Raw genomic sequence first — 27,165 nt, 5'->3', positions numbered from 1 at the left:
AGAGCGGTGTTCTGCCAGTCTGGTTCGAATAGGGCAGGTTGTCATCCCTACGTAACACAGACCGCAAGGGCAAGTAATGAGGTAAATCACGTTCTTGGTGTTACAGTTGGTTAGATCTCTTTGGACCCTAGGGTATTTCGAGCCTATATGGAGTGTTTTCGTTCTCGTTGTACTAGCACAGTGCTTGTCCTGATGGTTTTGTTTGGTTCCAGAGAGTCACCGGCGTTTGGCTGGTTGGTTCCTTGTAGGTATGGATCAAAGAATCTCTGAGGTTCCTCCCTCTCTTTATAGCGAATCTTGGTGTTACTAGGTTTTTTTCCCCTACATTCAATATAAGCCACACTTGAGGACTTCTTTTTATCATGTTGGTCATTGGGGAGTAGGGGAACACTGCTGTTATGTCTTCTGAGTTCTTTTGTTTCTCATGTTGTTCTAGGGTGGATTCCCTCGGGATATTCCTTGCCCTTTTCCTGGTTCGTTTTATGGTCCTTTTGGATATCCTCGGTTCTGTAATTTCTGGGTCAAGTGACCTGCCTGTCTGTCATAGTCCATAGTGTTGGTGCATTTTCTGCGGTACCTGAGGAATTGTCCAAAAGGCAAATTTCGTTATATGGGGCGACTATCCCCAAGTGCAGCGGCTGTCTCAGGGAGCCCTGGCAGGATCCCTTTCCCTCCCCCGAGGGACATCCCGTAACGCAGCCCAGCCAGCGCTCCAGGATTTGTTGGGGTCATGTCCCTGGCCTTGGGTGGCTGTCTCCCATGTGCTTCGGCTGCCCCGAAGTCCAGTGGCTGGGGAGGGGAAAGGCTGTAACGTAGCCTAGCCAGATCTCCAGGCTGGGCTTTGGGGATGGTCGACCCACATTGGAGACGGGTGCCCAAGGCCAGGGACATCACCCGCGACCATCCTGGAGGTCTGGCTGGGATGCGTTACAGAATTTAACTCCGGGAAGGGAGGGGGACCCTGCCGGGGCTCCCTGGGACTGTGGCTGCACTTGGGGATGGTCAACCCACATGGGAGACAGCCGCCCAAGGCCATGTACATGATCCCCAACCATCCTGGTTTTCTTGCTGGACTGCGTTACAGCTTCTCCCTCTGGGAAAGGACGGGGAATGTCCCGGGCCTCCCTGGAACCACAGCTGGGCTTGGGGACGTTCAAAATACATGGGAGTCAGCCGCCCAAGGCCAGGGATATGACCCCCAACCATCCTGGAGCTCTGGTTAGGCAGCATTACAGAATTTCCCCTGGGGAACGTTCAGGGACCCTGCCGGGGCTCCCTGGGACTGCCGTTGGACTTGTGGACAGTCGAAACTTTTTCTTTTTCACCCAGGTAGGTGCACCCACACATGTGAGGTACTGTTTTCACCCGGAAACCTGTGGGAATGTAGGACATGAGTTGTTCTTGGTGTGTTTCAATAGTTTCCAGGTGGGAAATGTCTGAAATGTTCCTAAATTTGGGACTTTGCCTGGGCTTGTGGGTAGTAAATTCTAAGGCAATTTGCCCAAGTCAGACCTCTGTGGATTCCCACAGGGTGTCTTCTTTTCGGAAATCCATGGGGTTGTCTTTTTTGCTTGGTGGCTGCGACACTGAGGCCCACATCTTTAGGTTGTCCACAAGATAAAAATCTGCTCTGCCGAAACACTTATCAGTGGTTTAGCCTTTTCCCTTTGCGCCCAGGTAGGTGCCCATGTAGGTGCACCCACACATGTGAGGTACCGTTTTCGTTGGGACACCTGTGGGAACGCGGGAAGATTTGACATTTGTTGTTTGCTTGGTTTTTATAACGTTTACATACATTTGCTGCTACACTTTGTCACACAACCCTTTCATTTCCCAAATGTGACCTACATTTAGTCGCAGCTTTAGGCACTATACACTTTTGTAACCTGCACAAGTCACCTACCCTTCAAAAGCTCTGCCTGTGTTCTTTCGAAAAATGTATGCTTGCCATACCTCACCACATTTATTTTCCTTATTTACACATGCTAAGTACGACTGTTTAGGCCGTAAACCTAAAAAACCTGTGTACCATGGCTCTGTTTTTGGCTTGTGGTATTGCTTGTTTTGTGAAACATTATGAAAAATGTGTGATTTCCTAACTGGAAGGGTCGGGGGGAATGTAGCAGGGCATTGCTTTTCTCAAAATTCACAGAAGCCATTGCCTTACCGGGCCAACCATGTCCACCACATACCTTTTTTATTTGTAATTTTTCCCCAAACTATGGGCATTTTCCCTGCATAGTTGTTGGCTGACCTGTGCTAATCACCCCTTCCTAAAGTTGGAATTTTGTCTACTGTTCAGAAATGTATGCCTTTCTGTCTTTCCATTCAGCTTTCCTGCCCTCCTCTTCAATTCCGTTCACGCATATGCCCTATTTAGAAAAAAAGGGGGAAATCGCCTACCACTCACAAAACAGATGGTAACCATATAAAAATGTTTTTTTGGTTTCCACTCAACCTGTTCCTGAAAGCCTGGAAAATGGCGAATTCAGCACAGCAAACCATTTGTTCCTAGCTCTTACAAGGAAAAAACCACAGGCGGCTTTGTACATCATTCTATTGGCATTTTCTGAATAAAACCCAAAATGTTCTCCATTTTTGGTTTTCTTCTCTCACCCCCATACAGCAACCTAGGATTCACAGGATACATGTGGGAAGAAAAGGGGCCAAATTTGGCCGAGATATCTCATGTAACAAAAAGGTTACAAGGGATTGAATGGCGACATACCAAAATCACCAAAAAAGGCCTTGGCACTGGGGGGGTGGGGAAACCCTTGACAGTTAAGGAGTTAAAGTCGACTAGTTGCCAAATTGTTTTGTCTTTGGTTGGTACACCATTAACTAGTACCATCAAAGACTCTGTTGGACTCTTAAGAGTTTCTACATTTTCTATGAGATATAATGGCAAATATACTACTTTGCCACGGATGCCTTTTAATGGGTCAGATGGAGGCAATTTGGCTGTTTTTGGTTGAAGACGTATTATAGATTGAAATGGGTGTACTTTTTGGATTATAATGCTCTCATACGAGTTAAGTTGTGGAGAGCCTTTGGAAGTGGGAATATTTCTAAGTTAATCGTGATAGCACTTGATGACATTTGGTTATTGTCACGCGTTGTATTGCAGTACGTCAAACTATTGAGGGGTCAGTTATTTTGTATTTATTTTCTGCTTAGATTTAAAGCTAATTGGAACCATTGGGATTCCTCATTGTCCTCTGTTTTGTAGGCCATGTATTATTTTTGTGCTCTTTTTATAAAAAGTCCTGCGACAACAGAATAAATGTTGATTCTAAAACTAATATGTAGTGAAAATACATTGTTACATTTAAAAAGGTATACATGCGAGGGGACCACCAGAGGGTGCAGAGAAATGGCTGCCTAGGCTGACTGCTTCGCTCTCCCCCATGTTATAACGGCATAGTATGGCGGTGCCCCGCACCCCGTTGAGGCGTGAGTGAGTGGCAGGGGTGCAGTAACCCATGCAGAGTCGTGCTGGGCAGCAAGGAGCCAAAAGCTACCGGGGCTGCATGCACGGGCCCGGGAACCTGACGTGGCAGGCGCTGATTATCATTTAATCGGGCTGCAGCGCGAGAGGAGGAGCAGCCTCCAGGCCGAAGATCGGTACCCCCAAGTAAAGAGCGGGGGTAGGTCTGCGGACCCGGTCCCAGGGAGGTCTGGTGTGACGAGGGACGAAGGCACAGTGAAGCAGGGGCAGCCGTGCACCACACGGTCGCCTGTACAGCTGCCGGAGGAGCATGCTTGGGCTGAGGGGGGCCCTGGATTGCAGGGGGCAGACAGTGCATAAGCCTAGAAGGCTTAATTCAGCAGCAGAGAACTCCCAGAGGCACGGTGGACGCCCGGGGGAAGTTGAGGGGGAGACAGCTGTGGAGTAAATTACCCCAGCAGCTTGGGTGAAAGGCCTGGAGGAGGAGTGTGACGGCTTTCCAGCACCGAGGCAGGCCACCTATAGGGCTGGCTGGGAGAGCCCATGTGGCGGAGCGCCCCATTCTTGAAGCGGGCCGGCTGGGTGAAAGGGACGTGAGGCTCAAGATGGGAATGGCTATAGCCTGGAGGAAGTCTGTGATGGCCAAGGACACAAGAACATAGGGTGTGGAGGACACTCCTGGGGCAGTGAGCATTTGGAGCGCGTACATGTGCAGCAGATCACATCATATCCTACTACAGAGGTGAAGCAGAAGTGACATAGAGCGGGCATCCGAAATAGCAACCACTCTGGTCTGGCTTAAGGGCAGGAAGGCACCGGCAAGGGGTGCTCTGAGCCACTGAATCCTCTCTGGGCGATCGCACAGCCTGACACACAGGATCCATCCAAGTGGGCCCCAAGCCTAACCAATTAATTCATACAATGTCCCGACCTGGAGGAGAGCGGGCCACCAACGCGTCAGGCAATCCAGCGGCAAAAGGGTTGTCGAAGGGAGTGATGAGGCCCAAGGCTAGGTCGGGTGACATCAAGGCGTTGTTGGGAATTCATGAGAAGGCGAAGGAGTGAAACACCAAGGAAACACTAGCGGAGAGCCACTCACCCCCAGCGGAGACGGCGACGCCAACATCCTTTACGGAGGAGGACCTAGTGGAAATGCTTTCCCTGCTGAAACAAGATCTCACTAAAGAGATTAGGGACACAAAGGACACCATGCTGAAGACCGTGGCGGATCTATGTTCCCACATGATAGGCCTGAACACGAGGGGAAATGAAGTTGAGGATACAGTATGCGAACAAGCTCACAATCAAGCGGTGCTCACTGACAGAGTTCTTGGCCTGGAAGAGCAAATAGAGATGATGAGGGCCAAGCAGGAGGATCTCGAGAATCGCTCTTGTCGTAATAACATCAGGATTCGTGGGGTGCCAAGGGATGTTCTGGACCAGGACCTGGGGAGCTATGTGGAGGACCTGTTCCGGACTCTGTTGGACCACCCAGAGTCTGCTGCACTAGAGCTTGACAGAACGCACAGAGTGTACTCTACACAACAGCAACGTTGCAATCTCCTCCCAGATGTGCTCTCTCGTGTCCACTTTTTTCAACAAAAGGAGCACATCATTGCAGCGGTAAGGAGGGCAGAGCCGGTGAATTTTGAAGGAGGCAAATCTCGCTTTTCCAGGACTTGACACCACGTAACCTGCTGGTGAATAGGCGTCAGCTGCATGTCATGACTGCCTGGCTACAGGCGCAAGATATAAACTATCGATGGGGGTTTCTTTGCAGGCTACTATTTGAGTTCAAGAGTCAAAAATATGCCATTGGATCTGAAGAAGAGGCTGTTGCATTGAAGTCGGGCCCACGTGGGGGCCAGCCTCAAGGGGAAGTGTCTTAGAGCCAGGAGGGACCTGACGGGGACAAAACAAGAAGGCCGAGGAGGAGAAAGCTTGTGGAGGCAGAACTCCATGCAGACAAAGGCTGAAAGGCTTAAGAGGCGTTATACCTGGGTTGTTTAGGAGAGGGGAAGAACCTAGGGCCTGCGCTAAGCCTTCCAACTGGCTAAGCCATTCAGATATTGGAGGGTTGAGTGAGTGCATACTCCAATTTAAGGGGTACATGGGGGGGGAGTTGACTCCTTGTAAGTTGGGGTCTTCAACTATCGACTCAATTGAGGAATGGCAGTTGCTGGTGCACAGGGGGAAAGATCTGTGCAAATGTAGTAGGGGTTTGGTTGAAGACATTTTTTGGGTTAAGGTTGCTATGGGTTACTGTTTCTGGTTACTGGTTTACATCCTTTCTTACAATGATGATTTTTGAGCAAATGGTTCTCAATCCACCACCCCTGGCGGGTGCACAGGTACACCACCGCAAAGGGGTATGGGTATTATTAAGGTTATAACTGGTAATGGCTAATGCCTACATAAAATGCTTGACCATGAATGTGAGGGGCCTAAACTCACCTGTAAAGCGATCCTGCAGAGGCTCCCTTCCTTGGGGGTCGATAAAGCATTCATTCAGGAAACCCACTTACGATAGGAGGATGAAAAGCACATGATTGGGAAGGAATACACACAGGCATAGTTTGCTACAAGTGGACAGAAGAAGCGTGCAGTGGCAATCTTAGTCCACAAGGGGTTATGGCTCTGGTCAAGGGAAGTGGTATGGGACGCACAGGGAAGGTATTGGCTGATCAAAGGGGACTTGGGAAATCGGAAGGTCACGCTCGGGGTAATTTATGGCCCGAATGAGAAGCAGGGGGAGTTCCTGGGAAGGCTTAAGGGGACGGTTGGGAGCTTCATGGAGTTGGGAGGTCTTCTTGGGAGGTGATTTTAACTGTGTGGAGGACTCGACAATAGACCACACCCTGGCCCGACGAATAATGATAGAACCAACTTCTATGCCATGACCACCTTATTGAGGGAACTGTCACTGATTGAGTGAGGTGTGGCGATTTGCCCATCAAGGGTATAGGGGGTACACTTTCTTTTCAGCAGTTCACAGGGGTCACTCTAGGTTGGATATGTTTCTGGTTTCTCCCACTGGTTTCTCCCACTCTTATACCATTAGTCTTCTCCGCTATAGAAATCTGACCGAGAGCGCTTACGGACCACTCCCTAATGGTAATGGAGTTGGACCTGGATCTTGGGACCCCGCTGCCAAAACCTCTGTGGAGGGTGAATGAGCGCTTCCTTGGGGACGAGGGGGCAGAGCAGCAATAGGGAACGTAATATCACATTACTTCCAAGAAAATATGATAAGGGAGCCAAACATTTTCACGGTGTGGGACGCTGGGAAGGCAGTAATCAGGGGAGTCATAATAGGACAAACAATAGCTTGGAATAGATCCTAGCGATTGATCCGCAACGGCCTGGAAGAGACGGTACGGGAGAAAAAAAAAGGCACATGCCAAAAGGGGCGTTATAGGGGCGCTCGGAGACCTTAGAATAGCCAAGCATGCATTTGAAACTCATTTAATGGGGAAGCAGCACATTCATTACTCATGATGAAGCAATTCTACTTTTCTAAAGGGAATAAAGCGAATAAGCTACTGGCAGCTAAGCTACGGAAGAAGGCCACCCATAATTACATTAGCTCCTTGAGAGCAGGGGACGGGCAGAGGGTGATTACGGAAATGGGAAAGAGGCAGGTCATGGAAGAATTGTTTAGGAAGGCCTCTGGCCCACACGGAGGGGGATCCTGATCAGATTAGGGAGTTTGTTAGACAAGCCCGGCTCCCGAAGATCCCAGCGGAGATGAGGGAGGCACAAAACAGTCCTATCTCAGCCCTAGAGGTCATTCAGGCCATCCGTACACTTCCGGGGGGGGGAACCCCTGGGCCAGAATGATTCACTAATATATTTTATTAAACATTCTCGGGACAGTTGGCCCACATCTCACAACTCTCTTTAACTCATTCTCCACCTAGGGACGGGTGACTGACACTATGGCGGAATCCACAACCACGCTGTTACTAAAGCCAGGGAAGGACCCGGAGAATTACTACTCCTACCGTCCAATAGCCCTTTTGAACACTGATGCTAAGCTGTAGAGCAAAATACTTGCAGCAAGGCTGAGGGAAGTGCTCCCACTAATAGTAGATGCCGATCAGACGGGGTACATTAAGGATAGAGGGGCTCACGACAACATTAGGAGGGTGATTGATTTAGTAGCTTTGGCCCTGAAATTTCCGAGAGGGTTCTCGCTCCTCTCCCTAGATGCACACCGGACTTTCGACAGCATGGCTTGGGACTTCTTGCAAACTCTCTTGCCACAATATGGTTTTGAGCCAAACATCAGCAGGTGGATTTTAACAAATTTTCAAATCCCCTCTACCATGGTTGGGGTGAATGGGGTTAACTCTCCACTGATCCCTCTGCGTAGGGGAACAAGGCAGGGGTGTGCCCACTGTCGCCCCTAGTTTTCGCTATGGTCATGGAACCGTTGGCACAGAGAATTCGAGACTGCCCCTTGATACAAGGCTTAGAATGGGTAGGCAACATACACAAGGTAGCACTTTACGCGGACAATGTTTTATAACAAACCCCCAACAATCGCTACTTCTGCTAATGGAGCTCCTAGAGGAGTTCTGGGGGGTCTTGGGGTTCCATATTATCCACACCAAGATGGTGGGTATGTCAATAGGCATTCCACAGAATATGTTGGAGCTTCGTACGGCTTTCCCATTTAAATGAGTGGATAAGGAGCTGTCCTATCTGGGGGGTAAATATCACCAATGCATATGGAGGCCACCACAGGGCTAATATCCCACAACTTATGAGGGAAGCACAGGCAACCTTGAAAAGCTGGGAGGCCCAAGAAATATTGTGGCTTGGCAGGGTAACAGCAGTGAAAATGGCAATCTTGCCCAGGCTTCTATGCACGTTCCAGGCCTTGCCGATCCGCATCTCTGACGAAGAGCTGGTGGACCTGCAAAGAGCAGTGGGACAATACATCTGGCAGGGGAAGCGCCCGAGAATTCCGTGGCAAAACACTCCTTAGATCGAAAGAGCTGGATGGCTTAGGGGTCCCATCTCTGCAAAGATACTACCAGGCAGCCCAGATTGCCCCAATGTTCTATTGGGGGCGGCAGAACCCGAACAGAAATGGAAGGGGATAGAGCAAGGTATGACAGATATCCTGTTGGCACACTTGCCCTTCTTGGCTAGACAGGCCTGAGCGGGCTTACTTGAACCCACACGCTTGTCACTAGACATCTGGACTAGAGCCTGAGCAGGGCTGGGAATTAAAACCGAGATAGGCCCACTGACACTGGTGCTGCGAAACCCAGAGTTCTCTCCGGGCCTAGCAGGGGAACTGTTCAACTGCTGGGAAACATTGGGACCCCTGAGACTCGGAGATCTGTACGGGAAGGGGAAGCCTCTGACCTTCCTAGAATGCAAAACCGAATTCACGCTTCCAGAATTGGAGTGGTTCCGATACAGCCAGATTAGACATTGGGTATCCAACCATAAGGTAAAACGGGCGAGTACACGCCCACCAAAGGGAATCCAACTGCAATTGTTGCAAGGGCAAACTTCCCATAGGATTTCCTGGTGCCATCGGTTGCTGGACAAGGCTCAGTTGGGGGACAAACTCTTACACGTGGCAGTGGGAGGCAGATCTGGGGTGGGAGATCCCAGAAGACTCCTGGCAATGAATTTGGGCTTGTACCAACAAGTCCTCCAGGTGCACGGGCACAAAGAATGCGCGTTCAAACTCTGCCTTAGGTGGTATATGACTCCACAGAGCCTGCACATGATATCCAAGGACTATTGAGATCGCTGTTGGCAAGGGTGTGGTCAATTGGGGAGTTTATTTCAATTTTGGTGGCAATGCCCATTAATCCAAACGTACTGGCAAGAAATCGAGTTTAAAATTAAGGCCATTGTAGGTGTATCGCTCCCGATGTGCCCCAGAGTTATGCCCTTGGGGGAAGTACCAGACAGAGTTTATCCGGCCTCAGGACCCAGGGCCGATCTGATAACCCAGCTCTTATTGGCAGCAAAAGTGAATCGGGCCCGGTTCTGGAAAACCAAAGAGGGACCTGTGGTGTCGATCTGGTGGGTTAAAGTCTGGGACATAATTTCTATGGAAAAAATACCAGCACACATAACGGGGAAGATGATACGGTTCTTCCGCATCTGGGCTCCATGTTTTGATTTTGTGCAGGACAGGGAGCAGTGTTTCTTTCGTCCACAAACCTTGAGACATTTGCTGCAAGGCTGAGGTCTGTGGAGGCCTAGTGCCGGCCTAGTGGGATCGAATGGACAAAGGGTGGGGAGGGTGGAAGTGGGAACCATGGAGTTTTGGATGGAACCAGGTTTTGTTCAATTTGATGTTGGTTTAATGTATTATTTGACATGTCTTATGTTGACTGGGGGCTAAGTTCTTAAAATGTTAAATGAAATTCTGATGACGCAAGATGGAACTTTGTTGGCTTTTTTGCTAGTGTTGTGCATTTGAATTTCAATAAAAGATATATACGCTATATTATTGTACACTTTGTAGTATGTGAAGTGTGTTCTTTGGCAATCTTCTTCTTTCCTGTAATTGTAAAAGAAAGTTAGTGGGTATATGTGGTAATGGCAAAGTACTTTTATTAAGCAAGGTTGTTATTTATTAAGGTAGGAGGAGTTGTTGGGGGGGGGGGTTACGGGGAAGTTAATACATTTGTGTTATGGGTGGTGTACTAAAGTGCGTTACCCATGTTAGGAGTTGCAGTATGAGTACTGCCGTTTGGCACATTAGAAGTAACGGGGCAAAAATAGGTGTGAGAAAAGGCTGCATATCCAGGTTATTTTTGTGCTGCTAATTTTAATACAAGAAGTGCGTGTTTGTGGTGTAATGTATTTGTACACGGCAAAAGCTCAGAGGAATCGAGGCAGGGATTTAACCCATGACTATGACAATACAGATGGAAGTGAATAGAAAGGAGGAACATAATTGTTACATTTTGTGTATGAACTAGCCGTGATTTGAGAAAGGCGCTGGAAATGCCGAAACACGTGTCATCACATAGGGCAATTCCAATAAAAATTGGAGTGTACCGTACCTTTGATACAGTGTGGCATTTGAAATCTTTTTTGGCGCATGAACATATGAAGCAATACCGGTCTACTTCACATAAACAGAGTTGTGGAACCTACTTTCTCCGTCTCTCACAGTGAGTTTGAATTATCAAAGAACATAGGGCACTTGGGTCCACGTGTTTGTACCGACTAAAGGGTTCCTCAATGTATTGGTTTTAATGTATTTGTAAGGTGTTGCAGTGTTTTTAAAGAATAGGAAAACTGTGGCCTAGTGGTAATGCAATTGGCGGATTGTTGTTGTAGTAATGCTTGGTGTCTTATAGTAGAGGTTGGGAAAGAAGGGTACTTTATATGTAAGTTGAAGTGTTCTATATACGTGGTACACACATGTGTGAGCAGGTGGAGAATGGTGGTAGTGAAAGGGATTTAATGAGCGAGGTTTGTAAAAGAAAATCTAAGCAGACGGAGAAGATTTGTAGAAAATGTTTAAGTGGCAGCTGGTGTGTGGAAGTTTAATATGTTGGCAGTACATGACTTGCCAAAATGACCCATTGCAATATGTAAGTGCTTATGAAGTCTGTGTTTTTCTTTGCATTTTGAGAGTTGTACTTGCACTTTTCCCATTAGAAAACTTAGACTGAAAGCCCCAGAATGCACAGAAGAAACTATGACTGGATAAGCACCTACAGGTAGGAATGGTGATGGTAGCAAGTATGCATGTACTGTGCAGATATTGAACTTCCACACACAGAGGCAGTTAAAAATGTTGGAGAAATGTTTTGCATCTGCTTTTTGTTTTACAAAGATGTTTCACACACTGCTGCTGTAAATGTATATTTAGTAAAAATGCTCCTGAAAAGACATTTTTAAACGCTCCGTATTATCCATTCTTCATTTAACTTAAATGTGACACTTTTTAATCTTGCATTCTAGGCCTGGTTAGGTTTTTATTTTTGCATTCTGGCACTTGTAGTCCAATTTGTGTAATGGGAAAAGTGATTTTAGAAGCCACAGAATGCAAAGAAAGAAACCAAGAATTGATAAGCAGCTATAGTTTGGAATGGGTCATGTTGGCAAGTATGCATGTGCTGCCAACATATTAAACTTGCACACACCAAGCGCCACTTAAAAATGTCTTACAAATCTTTTTCTGCTTTTCCTTTCCTTTTAGAAAAATGCTACACACAGTGCTGCTATAAATGCACATATGCATTTTTTACTTTTATGCAAATGCTTCTAAAAATAAACTTACAGCATTATAGGTAACTGCCACTTGATGTGAGCCGGGGCTAAATGCTGTAATGCATGGCATTTGATATTGGTTAAAAAAAAATATTCTTATTGAGAAGCTGATTACAGGGTAAGTGGCAGGAACCCTGCATAGCTACATTTGTAAAAGAGTTGCCAAAATACTTAAATATAAGCATACGTGTACTATGTCTTGTTAGATGCAGATGTTATTGAATCTGCAAATAGACGTTTTGGAGAGTTTTACAGTAGTTTTTGAATCAGGTGGCTGCGAGTAACAGGAGATATGTACTCTGAGAGTTCAGGAGTACACCTGAAGTGTTGAACTGAGTTTTTGGATGTGATTGGATGTGTGACTGTTTGAAAGCAGCCAATCAGGGAGTGTTACAAACCTGAAAGTGGAAGGGGTAGAAGGGGGCTGCACTGTGCTACAAGGTCTGCGGACACAGCTGTAGTTTGCAGATGGCACGTGCCACATCCAAGTCTTTTAAGGATGCCTGGCATGGAAAGGGCAATGTGGGGACTAGCCAATGAGGTGCTCCGATTGTGGTTTACAGGAAGAGAGGGTAGCAGGTGTTTTGATTGTTGTGTGTAGGGAAGATGGATGTGGCCATTGCTATGAAAAAGCTCACTGTGTGGATGTTGGGAGATTGTTGGATGAATAATTTGAAAGAGTACACTGAATTGTGTAGCATCTCTGGTACTATTGAATTGGAGGGAGTGGATATTTGGTAGTATACAGTGTCTGGGCTAAACTGGGTGAGTTTACTATCATTTTGTAAGACTATGGCTCACTTTCAATGTCCAGATATTGTTGTGCATTGTGGAGAAAATAGTTTGGGCTAAGTTAATCCACTGTCTTTGCAGGTTGCACTAAAGGATATGTTCAGAGGCTTAATGGAACTATTTCCACATGGAAAGATTGTTTTCACAAATATATCAAAGGGAAGTATGGAGATGCCGATATGTGTGTTGTGCACAACTAGAAGAAGTAGGCACCATGTAAATAAAGGTGTATGTGCTTTTTTGAATGCTGAAGGTATGGAATCTTTTGAAAATGAAAACATCAAGTTGGATGGTGCAAACAGTTTTCAGAGTGATGAAGTGAATTTGACTGATTTTGGGAATTCAATGTTTCTTGTAAATATTCAAAATGGACTGAGAAAGTTTACTTGAAAAAGATGTACAGTGCATTTGCAAAAATGTGTAAGTAGTCCTAGGAAATAAAAATCAGAAAAGCAAATAAAATTATAAAACTGAAAAAACACAGGCTCTTTTAAGAGCCACCATTGTACAATAAATTGTTTAAATTAAGTGTAACCTCCCCACCAGCTTCACTTGGATGTTCTGTCCGTGGACACTGTGTTAGTCCGCGGACACTGCACGTGTTATCCGGGTCTTTTAAGGATGCCTGGCATAGAAAGGGGACTGTGGAGACTGCGGACAGTCGTAGATGTCCACGGATATCGGGGGAATCAGCCAATACGGTTTTCTGGGTGTGGTGTACAGGAAGAGAGGGTAGCAGGTGTTTTGTTTGGTGAGTGCACTGAATATGGCATTGTGTTTTGAGGAAGCTAAGTGTGTGGATTCTGGGAGACTCTTGGATCCATTGATTGAAGGTGTATTCTGAGCACTGTGGATTGTCTGAAACTCTTGGATTCAATGAATTTCACGTTTCATGGTATGGTGTTCGAGAAATTAAGCGGGCAGAATTTCTCCCACTTTGTGAGAATATGGTTCACTTGAAATATCCGTACCTCAGTTAACTGTGGAGGCAACAGTTTGGGCTATGTTACTGTAATATCATTAGTTCGAGGGGATTGGGTCCTCTGACGTATTCCATATCTGGAATACGTCGTTGGACCATCCCATCGAAAGAACGTTACCAGGTAAGAAAGTTACCAGGTAAGAAAGTAACTTGTTCTTTGCAATGAAGGATACATTTGTAAAGTTGATAGAACTATTTCCACATTCGAAAATTATTTTTTCTTGAAAAGCTCAGAAACAAATGTGAATGTGTTGAAATTATGTTGTCCACAAATTGAAAAAGCAAGGCGCAATGTGAACAAAGTTGTATGTGCCTTTTTGCAGGATGTAGGTATGACCATCTTTTCATAATGAAAATATAAAATTTGATATTGTCAACATTTTTCGACGAGATCGAGTGCATCTAACTGATGTGGGCAGTCAGATTTTGCATTGAAGTAGTTCCTGTAAACACATACAATATGGCTTCAAGTATTCTTTAGAAGTTGCATTAAACAAAAATGAAAAATAGATAAAAAATTAGAAGCACTTTCTATGTAAAAAAGCAAAAACAAAGGTTCTTTTAAGAGCCACCATTTATGCGTGGAAAGCAATTGAAATGATTTTCATTCCCCCACCCCATGCCTGGAATTTTCCAGGTGTCCCCAGAATACCATGCTGTCTGCGGACTATGGAGGCTGCAAAGGGGCCTGTGATTTCTTTGTTCAGTTTTGTTTTTTAGATTGTTTTTTTTTTCTCCAGGAGAGGCAAGGTAAGGTGGGAGAGGGAAAGGGCACCAACCGCAGAGATGGAGGGTCAGGTGGACAGAGGAAGATATTGGACGGGCCTTACATTTAAGGTGGGGCCGTGTTTCTCATGCTCCTTGCCCGCTGCCTCGAAAGCACTACGAAACTGCTCCCCTGTGCCGATTGGTGCGTCGCAGTACACACACAGTACTGTGACCCTCGAAAGGTGAGGGTCAACAGCGTTCTATATGCCTTCGAGGTGGCCGCTGATATCCTATGCCCCAGAGGAACAGTCTGCGTGGTGACGGGAGCGGTCGAGGAATATGGGATAGAGGCTGTCAACCTGCTTCTCCCTGAAAAAGCTACTGCCTTTTTCAGACCATCTGGATTTGATTTTGAGTAACTTATTACGCGCACCAGACGGAATCAACCATATTCGGGTGCAGATGATAACTATGAAACTCGAGGATTTCATAAGAAAAAAGAAAGAGGATGACTAGAAGTCTACCTTAGTTTAACTGTTTGCATTTATCGAAAAAGTCTCTTTCGAGGGGATTGGGTCCTCTGACGTATTCCATATCTATGACATGTAATCACCACAGCTGTGCTGCTTCGGAAACTTTTTTCTGTGTCGATGCGCCGTCGTCGAGGACCTCCTCCGACGTCATCCGATGTGATAAGTAGGATGCACGACGCCCGTAGCCTCACTTCTGTTTTTTCCGCAAACGTGTTGCTTCGTGAATCTCGGTTAACGCCTCGACTCTTTGGAGTTCTGTTCTTCTCGGCTCTTCGAACCTGTTCGTTTTTGTGAAAATCCTTCGTGTGAATATGTCTTACTTCGTCTTCGACCCCGCGTCCGGGCTTCAAGAAGTGTGGGGAGTGTGGGTCCAAGATGTCGGTGACTGACTCGCACGACGCCTGCCTCTGGTGCCTCGGGGAGGCCCACGACACGGATGACTGTATCGACTCCCAGTCGCTCACGTCCAATGCCTTACGCGAACGTAAGAAGTTGTTGTCGGTAGGTCGGGTGTCCAAGCCCTGGAAGTCGAAGTCTGCGGGGCTTTCGACGGATGATTCGAGGGGTGACTCTCCGCGTCATCGTCGGAAGTCTCGTGGGTCTCCTTCTAGGAGTCGGTCTCGCCACTCCTCAGCCTCTTCGAGGCATTCTCGGAAGCGCCGACCCCGGTCGTCTTCCAGCTCCTCTTCGGAGGACTGTGCCCGGCACGTCGCTTACCCCACCAGCCGTGCGACGCCAGAGGAATGGGCTTCCTTCGGGAAGAAAATGCTGGCGATTCCTGAGTCGCAGGGTACTAAGCCGTCCGTGCCCCCGAGGGGGGTCGGTCGTGAGAGGTCGAGAGACACCGCTCGCAAGAGTGGTCGGCACGAGTCACGGGAGAGGTCCCGTTCGGACAAGGAGACTCGTTCTCGACGTACCCGTTCCAGGTCCCGGTCCTCGACGCGTTCGAGACTGTGTGCACCTGTGAGGTCTTCGAGGAAGACATCGACGTCTGGGGCGTTGACAGGCTTTCTCGAGGCTCCGGCTCCGAGGAAGTCGTCGAAGCCGTCGACGCTCAAGTCGTCGAAGGACACGCTCGGGGCTCCGGCTTCGAGGGCTGTGTCGACGCCACCGATGCTGGCGGTGCTGCATCTGACGTTGACGCCGATTTCGTCGACGCCGATCCACTCGGCGCCGATGCCTGTTCTCTCGGCGCCGATTCGCTTGACGCCATCGACGCCTTTCGTGTCGGAGGTACCCCGTGGCACGGGGGAACCCCCTTGGAAGGCTCTGGTTAAGAGCAAGCACTCTCGGGTGCCTTCTTTTCGCCACCTGGAATATATTTCAGAGGCGGATGAGGATTCTGATGGCCTGGTTCCTAGTCAGGTTCCAGATGAAATTGTCTCAGGCCATAGTCAGTTTGCCGATTTCAGGCAGTCACTGCATGATGCCAGTGGACTGGACACCTCTCCGGAGGTGGAGTTTTGTAGGCCTGAGCCTGGCTCTCATGCCGATTCCTCGTACCGGCGCCTTATGGCTAGGGTCTCCGAGTACTTGGGATGGTCTGCTCCCCAGGGGAGTTTGTGCAGGATGATCTAACGGACATCCTTGATGTTGGTCCCCCAACTGACCCGGTACTGCCGTTCCATATGGCTTTACAGAGAAGGGTGGCAGTGGCTTGGACTGCTCCGGAGAGTCTCCCGGCGGTGGGCAGATCCTTGTCGCGAAAATACCGTCCAGCCAGTAGCGACCCCTGCTAACTGACCAGGCACCCCACTCCGGAGAGTTTGGTGGTGCAGGCGGCCACGGCCCCGGCAAAGCAGGCATCGTACCCTACCATCCCTCCTGATAGGGACGACAAACGTTTTGATGGCTGGGCGAAGAAAGTGTTTTCTTCTGGTGGTATGGCGCTTCAGGCGGCCAACTCCATTTGTGCCTTGTCTCGTTTCACACACACTCTGTGGAACTGTGTTGCGTTAGCGGCTGAACATATTCCCGAAGGGGACGAACGGGATGGTTTCCTTGCTATGGTCCAGGATGGTAAGGATGCCATGTGTGAGTCCGTTCAGTCGGGTTTGGACTTAGCTGAATGCGTCAGTAGGTCCATGGCGGCGAGCACCGTGATACGCAGGTTTGCGTGGTTGCGGAAGTCGGGGTTTGCTCCTGATGTGCAGTCCCGGCTCCTCAACATGCCCTTTGACGGTGAACACCTTTTTGGCAGCAAGGCTGCCGAGAGCCTTGAGAGGTTGCAGACCTCATAAGCTGCAGCGAAGTCGTTGGGCGCTGCAGTTCGCCAACCTCTGCCTTTTCGTCCTGGGGGACAGCAGTGGAGGGGTGGTTCCTTTCGCTATTACTCTTCCTTCAGTAAAGCGAGAGGAGCTGGCAGTCAAAAGGCCAACGCAGGGGTACCAGACGTGGACGACAGGGTACCCGTGGTTCTAAGGCCGCTCGGGCAGTTGCCTCTTTGCCCTCAGGTAACGCCGCAGCCGCTCCCACTCAGTCATGAGGCCATGTCCCATGGTTCGCCGGTTGGGGGAAGGCTGGCGCAGCATCTTGTAGAGTGGCGCAAGCCATTACTTCAGATGTGTGGGTTCTGGAGATCATAACCCACGGCTACTGTCTTCCCTTTCGGCACAGGCCTTGCGACAATCCACCGAGGAACCTCTCTTTGCAGAGTCCGGATCCGCTCCTTGCGCAGGAAATTCAAGCCCTGCTGGAGAAAGGCGCCATAGAACTGGTGCTTGTAGCGGAGAGGAACAAGGGATGGTATTCCCCTTTTTTTTTGATTTCGAAGAAAGACGGGGGATTGAGACCCATCATGGACTTGCGCGGTTTGAACAAACTCCTCAGGAATGACAAGTTCAAGATGGTTACTCTCTCTCAAGTCCTCCAGGCCCTTCAGCTTCAGGACTGGTTGGTGTCACTCGACGTCAAGGATGCTTACTTCCATGTGCCGATCCATCCCAAGCACAAGAAGTACCTGAGGTTCGCGGTTGGCGACTCGCACTTTCAGTTTTGGGTCCTGCCGTTCGGATTGACCTCCGCCCCGAGTGTTTTCACCAAGCTCATGGTGGTGGTGGCAGCGCATCTCAGGCAAGGGGGGATTCACGTCTACCCCTACCTGGACGATTGGTTGATCAGGGGGAGCTCTCCCGAGCAAGTCCTGGATCATCTGTCCGTCACCTGCCACTCCCTTCACAGGCTGGGCTTCTCCCTCAATTTAAAGAAGTCCCATTTGACGCTAACACAGCGGCTCCAGTACATCGGAGCAGTGCTCGACACTTCCCTGGGGCAGTGTTTTCCTCCCCAGGTGAGGGCTCTTCACATTCAGCAGATGGTGCACAAATTTCAGCATGCCCAGACGCTCCCAGCGTTCGAGTTCTTGAGGTTGCTCGGCCTCATGGCATCCTGCATTCTTCTGGTGCCAGAGGCTCGCCTGCGGATGAGATCTTTGCAGTGGGCACTCGAGACGCAATGGTCGCAGTCCTCCGGCAGGATGTCGGAACCGGTTCAGGTGCCGCCCTCGGTCGCCCGGGACCTTCTGTGGTGGGCCGTCGAAGGCAACTTGATGAAGGGGGCTCCATTTTGGCTTCTCTGGCCGGAGGTGACGATCGTGACGGATGCATCCCTCACGGGATGGGGAGCTCATGCCAACGGGCTGACAGTCAGCGGTCGTTGGTTTCTGTCGGAGTCCAGACTCCATATCAATCTGTTGGAGCTGAGGGCCGTCAGGCTAGCCCTGAAGGCTTTTCTGCCGACTGTGCGAGGAAAGAGTGTCCTGATCCTGACGGACAACACAGTGGCCATGCACTACCTCAACAAAAAGGGAGGGGCAGGGTCACTTCCTCTGTGCAGGGAGGCGATGCAGCTCGAGTTCTGGGCCATCCAGCAGGAAGTTTCGATCTCGGCAGTTCATCTGGCCGGAGACGAAAACGTGACGGCGGACGCTCTGAGCAGGCAGAGCGCGATCTCTCACGAGTGGGAGTTGGCTCAGGAGATTCTCCTGGAGATCTTTGCCCTTTGGGGGACCCCTCAAGTGGATCTCTTCGCCTCCAGTGTCAACCGGAAGTGCGAAAGGTTTTGCTCGCGGGAATTTCCTCCAAAAGGAGCCTTAGGAGACGCGTTTGTGGTGGAGTGGTCATTCCCGCTGCTGTACGCGTTTCCTCCAGTCCCCATCATCCCGCAAGTGCTGCGGAGGTTACGGAAGTTCGGTTCCCGGATGATCCTCATTGCTCCGGCGTGGGCCCGGGGGACGTGGTACCCGGACCTTCTCGATTTGTCCATCTGCCCTCCACGTCGTCTTCCCTACCGAGACGATCTGCTCTCACGGGAGGGGGGTCAGGTTCTCCATCCAGAGGTCAGATCCCTTACCCTTCACGCTTGGCTTCTGAAAGGTTGAGGTATAAGGATTGGGACCTCCCTGAAGACGTGATGGAGGTGTTGCTTTCAGCCCGAAGGCCAGCAACAAAGTCTCTGTACCGTTGGCGTAAGTTCTGCGACTGGTGCAGAGTTCAGAATGTGGATCCTTTTGCATGTGACATCCCCATGGTTCTGTCCTTTTTACTTTCTTTGGCCCACAGGGGCTTGCAAGTGGGTACCATTAAAGGTTACCTGGCGGCGCTGTCCATCTTTAAGCGCTCGTCTGAAGAGTGTTCCTACTTTAAAATCCCTTTAATTTCACAGTTTCTGAAAGGGCTCACTAATGTGTTCCCTCCGTCACCTTTCCTGGTGCCCGGTTGGGATTTAAACCTTGTTCTTAAGTTTCTTATGGGTGCTCCGTTTGAGCCTTTACATTCTTGCCCTTTGAGGCTGTGAACTCTGAAAACTGTGTTTTTAGTTGCGGTTACTTCCGCTCGCAGAGTGAGTGAGTTACAGGCACTTTCAGTTAAGCCACCCTTCACTGTATTTCACAAGGACAGGGTTGTCCTTAGAGTTCGTCCTTCTTTTCTTCCGAAGGTAGTGACGGAATTTCATTTGGCCCAGAAGGTTGTTCTTCCGGCATTCTATCCTCCTCCGCATCCTGGTAAGGAAGAGGGAGAGGCTCCATAGGCTTGATCCTAGGAGAGCTTTAAGCTTTTATGTTTCACGCATGTCCCGGGTCAGAGTGGACGATCAACTCTTTATTGGTTACGCTGGAAAGCGTTTGGGGCAAGCTGTGACGAAACAGACTTTGTCTCGCTGGATTATTTTGGCCATTTCGGAGTGTTACCGCTTGGCGAGTAAGGACCCACCGGCTGGCTTGCGGGCCGATTCTACCAGGGGTATGGCTGCATCTACTGCCCTGCAGAGGGGTGTTCCTATTCGCAACATCTGTGATGCAGCCACCTGGGCTTCAGTACGTACATTTGTACGTCACTATTCCCTCGATTCCATCGGAGGGCAGGATCTGGCCTTTGGCAAGGCGGTCCTTTGCTCTGCTATTTGATTGGCTATTCTAAATTTTGATTCTAAATTCTTTCCCTCCTCCTTGCTCTGGTACTGCTTTGGGAGTCTGTCATAGATATGGAATACGTCGGAGGACCCAATCCCCTCGAAGAACAAGTTACTTTCTTACCTGGTAACGTTCTTTCGATGGGATGGTCCGACGACGTATTCCATATCTCTCCCGCCCTGCCTCCCCCGCTGCAGAATTTCTTTTGCGATTGCAGCTTACGCTCCGCAAGGCTTTGTGTCTGACTGGCAGTTGACTAATGTCACACGTTCTGGGAGAAAAAACTACATCTGAGGCTACGGGCGTCGTGCGTCCTACTTATCACATCGGATTACGTCGGACGTCGGAGGAGGTCCTCGACGACGTCATCGACGCAGGACGCAGACGCCGAAAAATGTTTCCGAAGCAACACAGCTGTGGTGATTACATGTCATAGATATGGAATACGTCGTCGGACCATCCCATCGAAAGAACGTTACCAGGTAAGAAAGTAACTTGTTCTTCTAAAGAGATCCAAGCTTTCACACTTTCTAATTTCAAGTGGGAGTTGATTCCAAACTTTAGGACCATAAGCACCAAAGCTTCTATCTCTTCTTGAGGTGTATTTTGTTTGCGGGATGCAGAGTAAGAGTTTATCCTCTGAACGTAAACTCCTTTTTGGCTGATAAAATACAATTTTATCAGCTAAATATGCGGGGGCAAGCCCTTTAATGCATTTAAACACCAGGCATGCCATCTTAAATGTGATCCTATCTTCCACCATCAGCCAGTGGAGTGATCTCCGCATTGATGACACATGGTCTCTTTTCTTTAGGTTTCCAATTGCTCTCACTGCTGCATTATGTGCTCTCTGAAGTCTTATCATTTGCTTCTAAGGAATCCCTGCCAACAGACTGTTACAGTAGTCTAAGTGGGGGTTAGTCATTGCCCCCACCACGACTGCTCTGTCTTCCATCGGAATATAGGGGAGTATTTTCCGTAATGATCGGAGTGCGAAGTGAACTATTTTCACCTTGGGCCTCACTATTCCAATTCTCTTGCCACCAGCAACCTAAGTTTTTTTTTAACTATTTTTGCATATTGCAGTTGTTCTCCTAGGATCATGGGGGAGGAGGGGCTTTGAATTTCCGATGTTTTTTTATTCTTTGGGCTGAATAGTATAATTTTCGTTTTTGCTACATTTAATTGCAAATGGTTGTTGTTCATCCAATCATTGAGTTCCTTCATACATTGATTGATTCTCTCAAAATCCTCTTAACTATTTTGTAGCTCAATATACAGTTGCCTATCCGCATATGAATGGAATAACAAACCGTATTTCCTAAATATCCTAAAAACTGGACGAAAATAGAGATTAAAAATAAGTGCAGATAGAGAGGAACCCTGTGGACCCCGCAATCCAGTTACACCATTTGTGAGATGAAACAGTCAAGTATGACCCTTTGGGTTCTCTCTTTAAGAAATGACTCAAACCACTTCACAACTTGATCAGAAGCTTTCCCCACCTGCTTGATCCGTTCTGCAATTACCTGATGATTTACAGTATCGAAGGCCGCGGAGAGATCCAACATTAATAACACTGTGGATCCCCCCCTATCAGCTGCCTCCATTAAATTGTCATGCACGGCTAGAAGAGCCGACTCTGTGCCATGGTTCGGGCGAAAACCTGATTGAAGATCATCCAATAGATTTTCTTCATCCACAAAGGCCTGGAGCTGAGCGCACACCACTTTTTCCAGAATTTTTGTTGGCCACATTACGTTAGCCACTGGTCGATAATTCTTCATTACTTCAGGGTCTTAAGTTGTTTTTTTTAGTAAAGGTTTAATTAGTGCTTTTTTTAAAGCTACAGGTACCTGCGAATCTTGAAGTGACTTATTCACGAAAGTCCCAATGAATGGTGTTAGTTCCTTCGCTAACCGTTTGGCAACATATGCTGGCATTCTACAAGAGGAATCATTAGTGGGTTTCAATTGCTCTAACATGGTAAAGATTGTCTTAGTCTCCACTTTTTGGAATTGAAACACTGTTTCCCTTTGATTTTCCTTCTCATGTTCATCTTCTTCCTTCGTTCGTCTCTCTAGTTTAGGGTCCCTTCCCTGTTCAATATTTTTTAATATGGTGACTATTTTATCTTTGAAAAAGGCATAAAAATTTATCAGCCTGTTCTTGAGATGCTATTATGGTTGAGTCCATACATGCTGGTTTACTACATTTTTTGACCACATCATATATGTCTTTAGACTGATTTCCAGCTTGCATGATCTCATTATGTAAATAGTCTTGTTTTGCTACAAATAGGGCCGTTTTATATGTCTTTAATACTGCCTGGATGGTTGGATCTGGTGTGCGGTGCATGGAGGTCGTCCCGTAGGAGTACAGCCCAGGTTATCCGTGACCGAGTACAACTTTGCACTCAGTGCATCTAACCTTGGCTGCCTGAGCCTTTGGTACACCTCCAACGGTGGTGAAAAACCGCCACACCCAGGATTCACTCTGGGCGCTGGAGGTAGGCACTTCCTCTACCTAGCCTTCCTCTTCATCCTCTTCTGCATCCTTGCGCCTGTTCCTCTTTCCAATCCCTCCAAGTGGTAGGAGTGGCTGGGGAGGAGAGATGGCCATGAGTGATGTAATTTCCAGCAAGATTGCAGCTCTCCCTAATAGCTCTCCAAGGCAGGTGCTCTTTCCTAGACTGCCAAATTGAGAATGACTGAAAAAAATGGGTGGGTCCCTTCAGAGGAGCCGTCCGCGCAACTGTCCGCGCACTACCGAGTCAAAAATAGGCCTGGGAACTTTTTTAAAAGTTGCCAGATCAACTAAGAATGGGTCTATGAGCTCTGGAAGGGTAAACATTCAACTTGCAACACCCTAGATTGGCAGAAAATGCAGTTTTAAACTGTCCACGGAACACAGACACCTCTCGCGGTCATGCCGTCACGCCACACATGTGTGGTCACATGATGACGTCCACGGACACCCACCTGGCGGGAGATGCTGTGCTCATGTGCGTGAGTGTCCGTAGAACAGGCGCGCTGGCCACAGACCAATTAAAAGTGCATCATGTGAGAACGGACATGGCGCACTGTCCATGGACACCCGCATTTTGTAAACTGACACCCTGGACAGTCGTTGGTCCGCAGACTTTTAATAGGTGTTTTAAAATAAAATGAGAAAATAAAATACAAGATATTTAAAGTAGAAAAAATAAATTTATTTATGAAAGACATGGGTTATTGGATTGGGAAACATAAATGTCAGGATTTGGAATTTCTATACAATGATCATGGATGGAGGGAGTGAAGTAGTGAAGTTTCATCAAAGCGTCCTTTACCTATATTTTGTGACTTTTGATAGGGGTGATTGCTGGGGGTTCAACGGACAGGTACACGAAGGACTGTGATAATCAACATTTTTAATAACATGATTTTTAACTTTTAGAAGCTCCTTAAAGTCATTACTAAGTTTATCCTATTTTGCAGACATGATTTCATTATATACAGTTGGGTGTAGAGATTGTCTTTGTGATTTTTGGCATTCTCCATATAAATTGCAGTGCTGTTTCTTCATGTAAACTTTGTACTGTAAGAAAAGAAGAAATTATTATTTCACTGAGGTCTGTAGAAATTACATTATATGTTCAATGTTATATGAAAAGATGTATTGTTTACCATTAGAGATGTTATCATCACTCATTTCTTCTGTCGGAAAGTTTTCTTCCAACCACTCAAGTGTTTGCCATTTCTGTTAAAATAAAAGAAATTGTAATATTTGCTTATAAGAAATGTTTACATAATGGATGGCAATAATAATGAAATAAATACAGTGCACTTACTGTTTGGTGAGAGATTGTTTTGGAATAAGCGCTTGGTGTATGTGAGTGTCTATGAACAGTTGTATATAAGTGATAATATGAGGTGTACAGTTATGGTTTATGCTTGGTGCATTCCATTATATTGTGTTATAAATAAAAAATATTGTGTACATTTTGAAGTAATCATTTGTGCAAAAAGGTATATTTGGGTCCAGTAAATAGAAGTAATGTTGTTTTATGTATATGTGTGTGTTTGTTAACCCTTTAACTCCCATGGGTTTTTCCCCCCAGTGCCAAGGCCTTTTTGGTGATTTCGGTATGTTGCCATTCAAGGCCTTGTACCTTTTTTGTTACATGGGATATCTCGGCCAAATTTGGCCCCTTTTTTTTCCCACATGTAGGCGGTCGTAACGCCACCCAGGAAGTTTAGGTTGCTGTAGGCAGGTGAGAGAAAATAAGCAAAAAGGGCAAAAACTTTGTGTTTTTTCAAAAAATGCCAATAAAACAATGTACAAAGAAGCCTGTGGTTTTTTCCTTGTAAGAGCTAGGAACAAATGGTTTGCTGTGCTGAATTCCCCAATTTCCTGGCGTTCAAGAACAGGTTGAGTGGAAACAGAAAATATTTTGATGTGGTTATCAACCGTTTTGGGGAGAGGTTGGCGATTTTGGCAATTTTTGCCAATTGGACATGCATGGACGGAATGGAAGAAAAGGGTAGGAAAGCCGAATTGGAGGACAGAAAGGCATACATTACTGAAAAGTAGACAAAATTCCAAGTTTAGGAAGGGGTGATTTGCGTAGGTCGAGCAACAACTAGTTAGGGGAAAATGTCATAGATTGGGGGAAAAGCTGGATAATGACCGAAAAAAAGGTATGTGGTGGACATGGTTGGCTTTGTACGGCAATGCCTTCTATGAATTTTGAGAAAAGCAATGTTCCGCTACATTCCCTTGACTCTTGCAGTTAGGAAAGCACACTTTTTTTGTAGTGTTTTAAAAAAAACAAGCAATACCACAAGCCAAACACTGAGCCACTGTACACAGGAGTTTTATGCTTACGGCCTGAACAGACGCACTTAGCATGTGTAAATCAGGAAAACCAATGTGGTGAGGAACGGCAAGCATACATTTTTTGAAAGAGCACAGGCAGACCTTTTCAAGGTTAGGTGACTTGTGCAGGTTACAAAAGTGTATGGTGCCTAAAGCAGCGACTAAATGTAGGGCACATTTGGGAAATGAAAGGGTTGTGTGACAAAGGGCACCAGCAAATGGGTCAAATTGTTATGAAAACCACACAAACACAACAAATGTTATACCTTCCCGGGTTCCCACACGTGTACCGATGAAAACGGTACCTCACATGTGTGGGTGCACCTACCTGGGCGCCAAGGGGAAAGCCTAAAACACAGGTAACCCCCAAGTCTGTTATGACAGCTGAATTTCACACTTTGTCTAGACGGGCACACCATACAGATATGGGCCTCGGCAACAACCGTAAACTGTAAGATCTCCGGCGACGGATTTCGATGACAAGACCATACGTCGATGATGACTCCCATTTCGACAATTTTTGTCTGTGGCCTACCTAGGCCCCAACGGGCCTCAGCCCTATACAGTAGGGAGAGTGGTGTGAGGTCATATTCCATCTCACTTAGAGAATGGATATTCCCCTATACTTCCTTGTATTCCGCCAAATTGCCATCTTTCCACACTATGGAAAATACTCCTTTTAAATTCTGTCCTTCCTGTAACAGGAAGTTTCCCTGGAAGTCTTCACACCGCTGAGTGTGTAACCTTTGCTTCCCTAGGGACCACGCCAAAAAACAGCGCAAGTCCTGCAAACTGATTAGGCCAAAAACTTTAACGGACCAGAAAACTAAATGCTGGGCCCACCACGCCATACAGGCCGAGGCCACCATGGACGTAGAGGGAGTCTCCAGCGATGTCAGCGTCCTAAGTGACGCAGAGGGTGGTCGGGTCCCGATGGATTCCTGCAGGCAAGCCCCCCGACTTCAAGAGAAAGGGCAACGGTTCTGCTACAGAAACGTCACCCGGGGGCTCAAGCACCTCCATTACACGCCACAATAACTACAACCCCGATGGGCGACAGTTGACCACATCGTCGACCGATAAGCCAGTGTCGAAGGGAAGGTCTGACAAATCCCTGTCCTCTGGGCCTGCACGGGCGCAATCACCACATGACAGGCCCCTGAAACAGACGCCAGAGTCCGTTTCCGACACCGCAAGCAAATCTGGAAGGTCCTCCGGTTCCGGCAACCATGCGTCGAAAACGTGTCAACGGCCAATACAAAAATTAGCGATTTAATAAAAAAACATGTCTCCGACACCCTGCTCAAGGCAAAGACGTTGAAAAACTCAAAATCCTAGACGACCCAAGCATCAAAATCACAAAGTTCAAAAAGTAGGGATTATTCTGTCCCCAAAATACACCCTTTCAGGGGCAATGCATCACAAACAGCCCCATTCTCTAGATCCTCTGCCGACACCTGTTCCCTCAGTGTTGCCAAGCTCCTCCCAATGGACCCCGGAACAGTTTGATAGGGTCATGAGGAGAATGTCTAGTTTTGTTAATTTCTGTGATCAGCACCTAGATCAACTTCCCCCAAATTGCTGGGGCCCCCTCAAAGCGAAGCAAATAACAAGCAGCTCGACGCCAAAAGAGCCCGCCTGGACGGAACACAAACCTATGCCTCTACCTATGAAGACGTGTCTGATGACACACATTATTACAACACTCAAGGTTCCCAAGACCCTGGCTCTTTTGCATACCCAGAAGACCAAGGGGACATGAGGGACACAGATCAATACTATGATTATGATGATGACGATGATATATACATCATCCAATCCCCGGACCATACCAACCAACTAGTGGCTGCTTCCCCGGTGGACAACCAGCTGCAGTACAATGACCTGCTTCTAAAGCCTGCAGAACACTTTAAAATCAACACCCAGGAAGCTCAAGTCGATGGGGGAGAAGGGATCTGCAGCACAGTTCATCCCACTGCTTCAATCTATCCAAAGGCGCAGTCAGCCTTCTCTACTTACCCCGAATCTGACAATGGCAGTCAAACCACGTATCAAAATTATTTTTAGACCAGCCCCCATCAGACCCATTGTACATTAGTACAAGCCTGACTCTCTAGTAGTCATCACCACAAGGAAGGGAGCAGGAACACATTTAGCCTCTGCCGAA

General features: G+C 47.7%; 1 protein-coding gene across 6 annotated transcripts in view; it reads left to right on the top strand.

Moving 5' to 3' along the window:
• The window catches only part of TINF2 (TERF1 interacting nuclear factor 2), a 569,835-nt gene that overhangs the window by 227,453 nt on the left and 315,217 nt on the right, over positions 1-27,165 (top strand). Inside the window, exon 9 of one of the 6 annotated variants that reach the window (XM_069633975.1) lies at positions 11,099-11,160. The exons of the other annotated variants lie outside the window; for them this stretch is intronic. Coding sequence (XP_069490076.1) covers positions 11,099-11,112 — 14 coding nt within the window. The 3' untranslated portion in view covers positions 11,113-11,160. The remainder of the gene's footprint in view (positions 1-11,098; positions 11,161-27,165) is intronic. 6 annotated transcript variants of the gene reach the window in all.

The sequence above is a fragment of the Ambystoma mexicanum genome, chromosome 13 (assembly GCF_040938575.1).
Source record: "Ambystoma mexicanum isolate Mex_15411 chromosome 13, UKY_AmexF1_1, whole genome shotgun sequence".
Lineage (NCBI taxonomy): Eukaryota > Metazoa > Chordata > Amphibia > Caudata > Ambystomatidae > Ambystoma > Ambystoma mexicanum.
The sequence above is the reverse complement of the archived record's forward strand: the minus strand, read 5'-3'. Positions and strand labels throughout refer to the sequence as shown.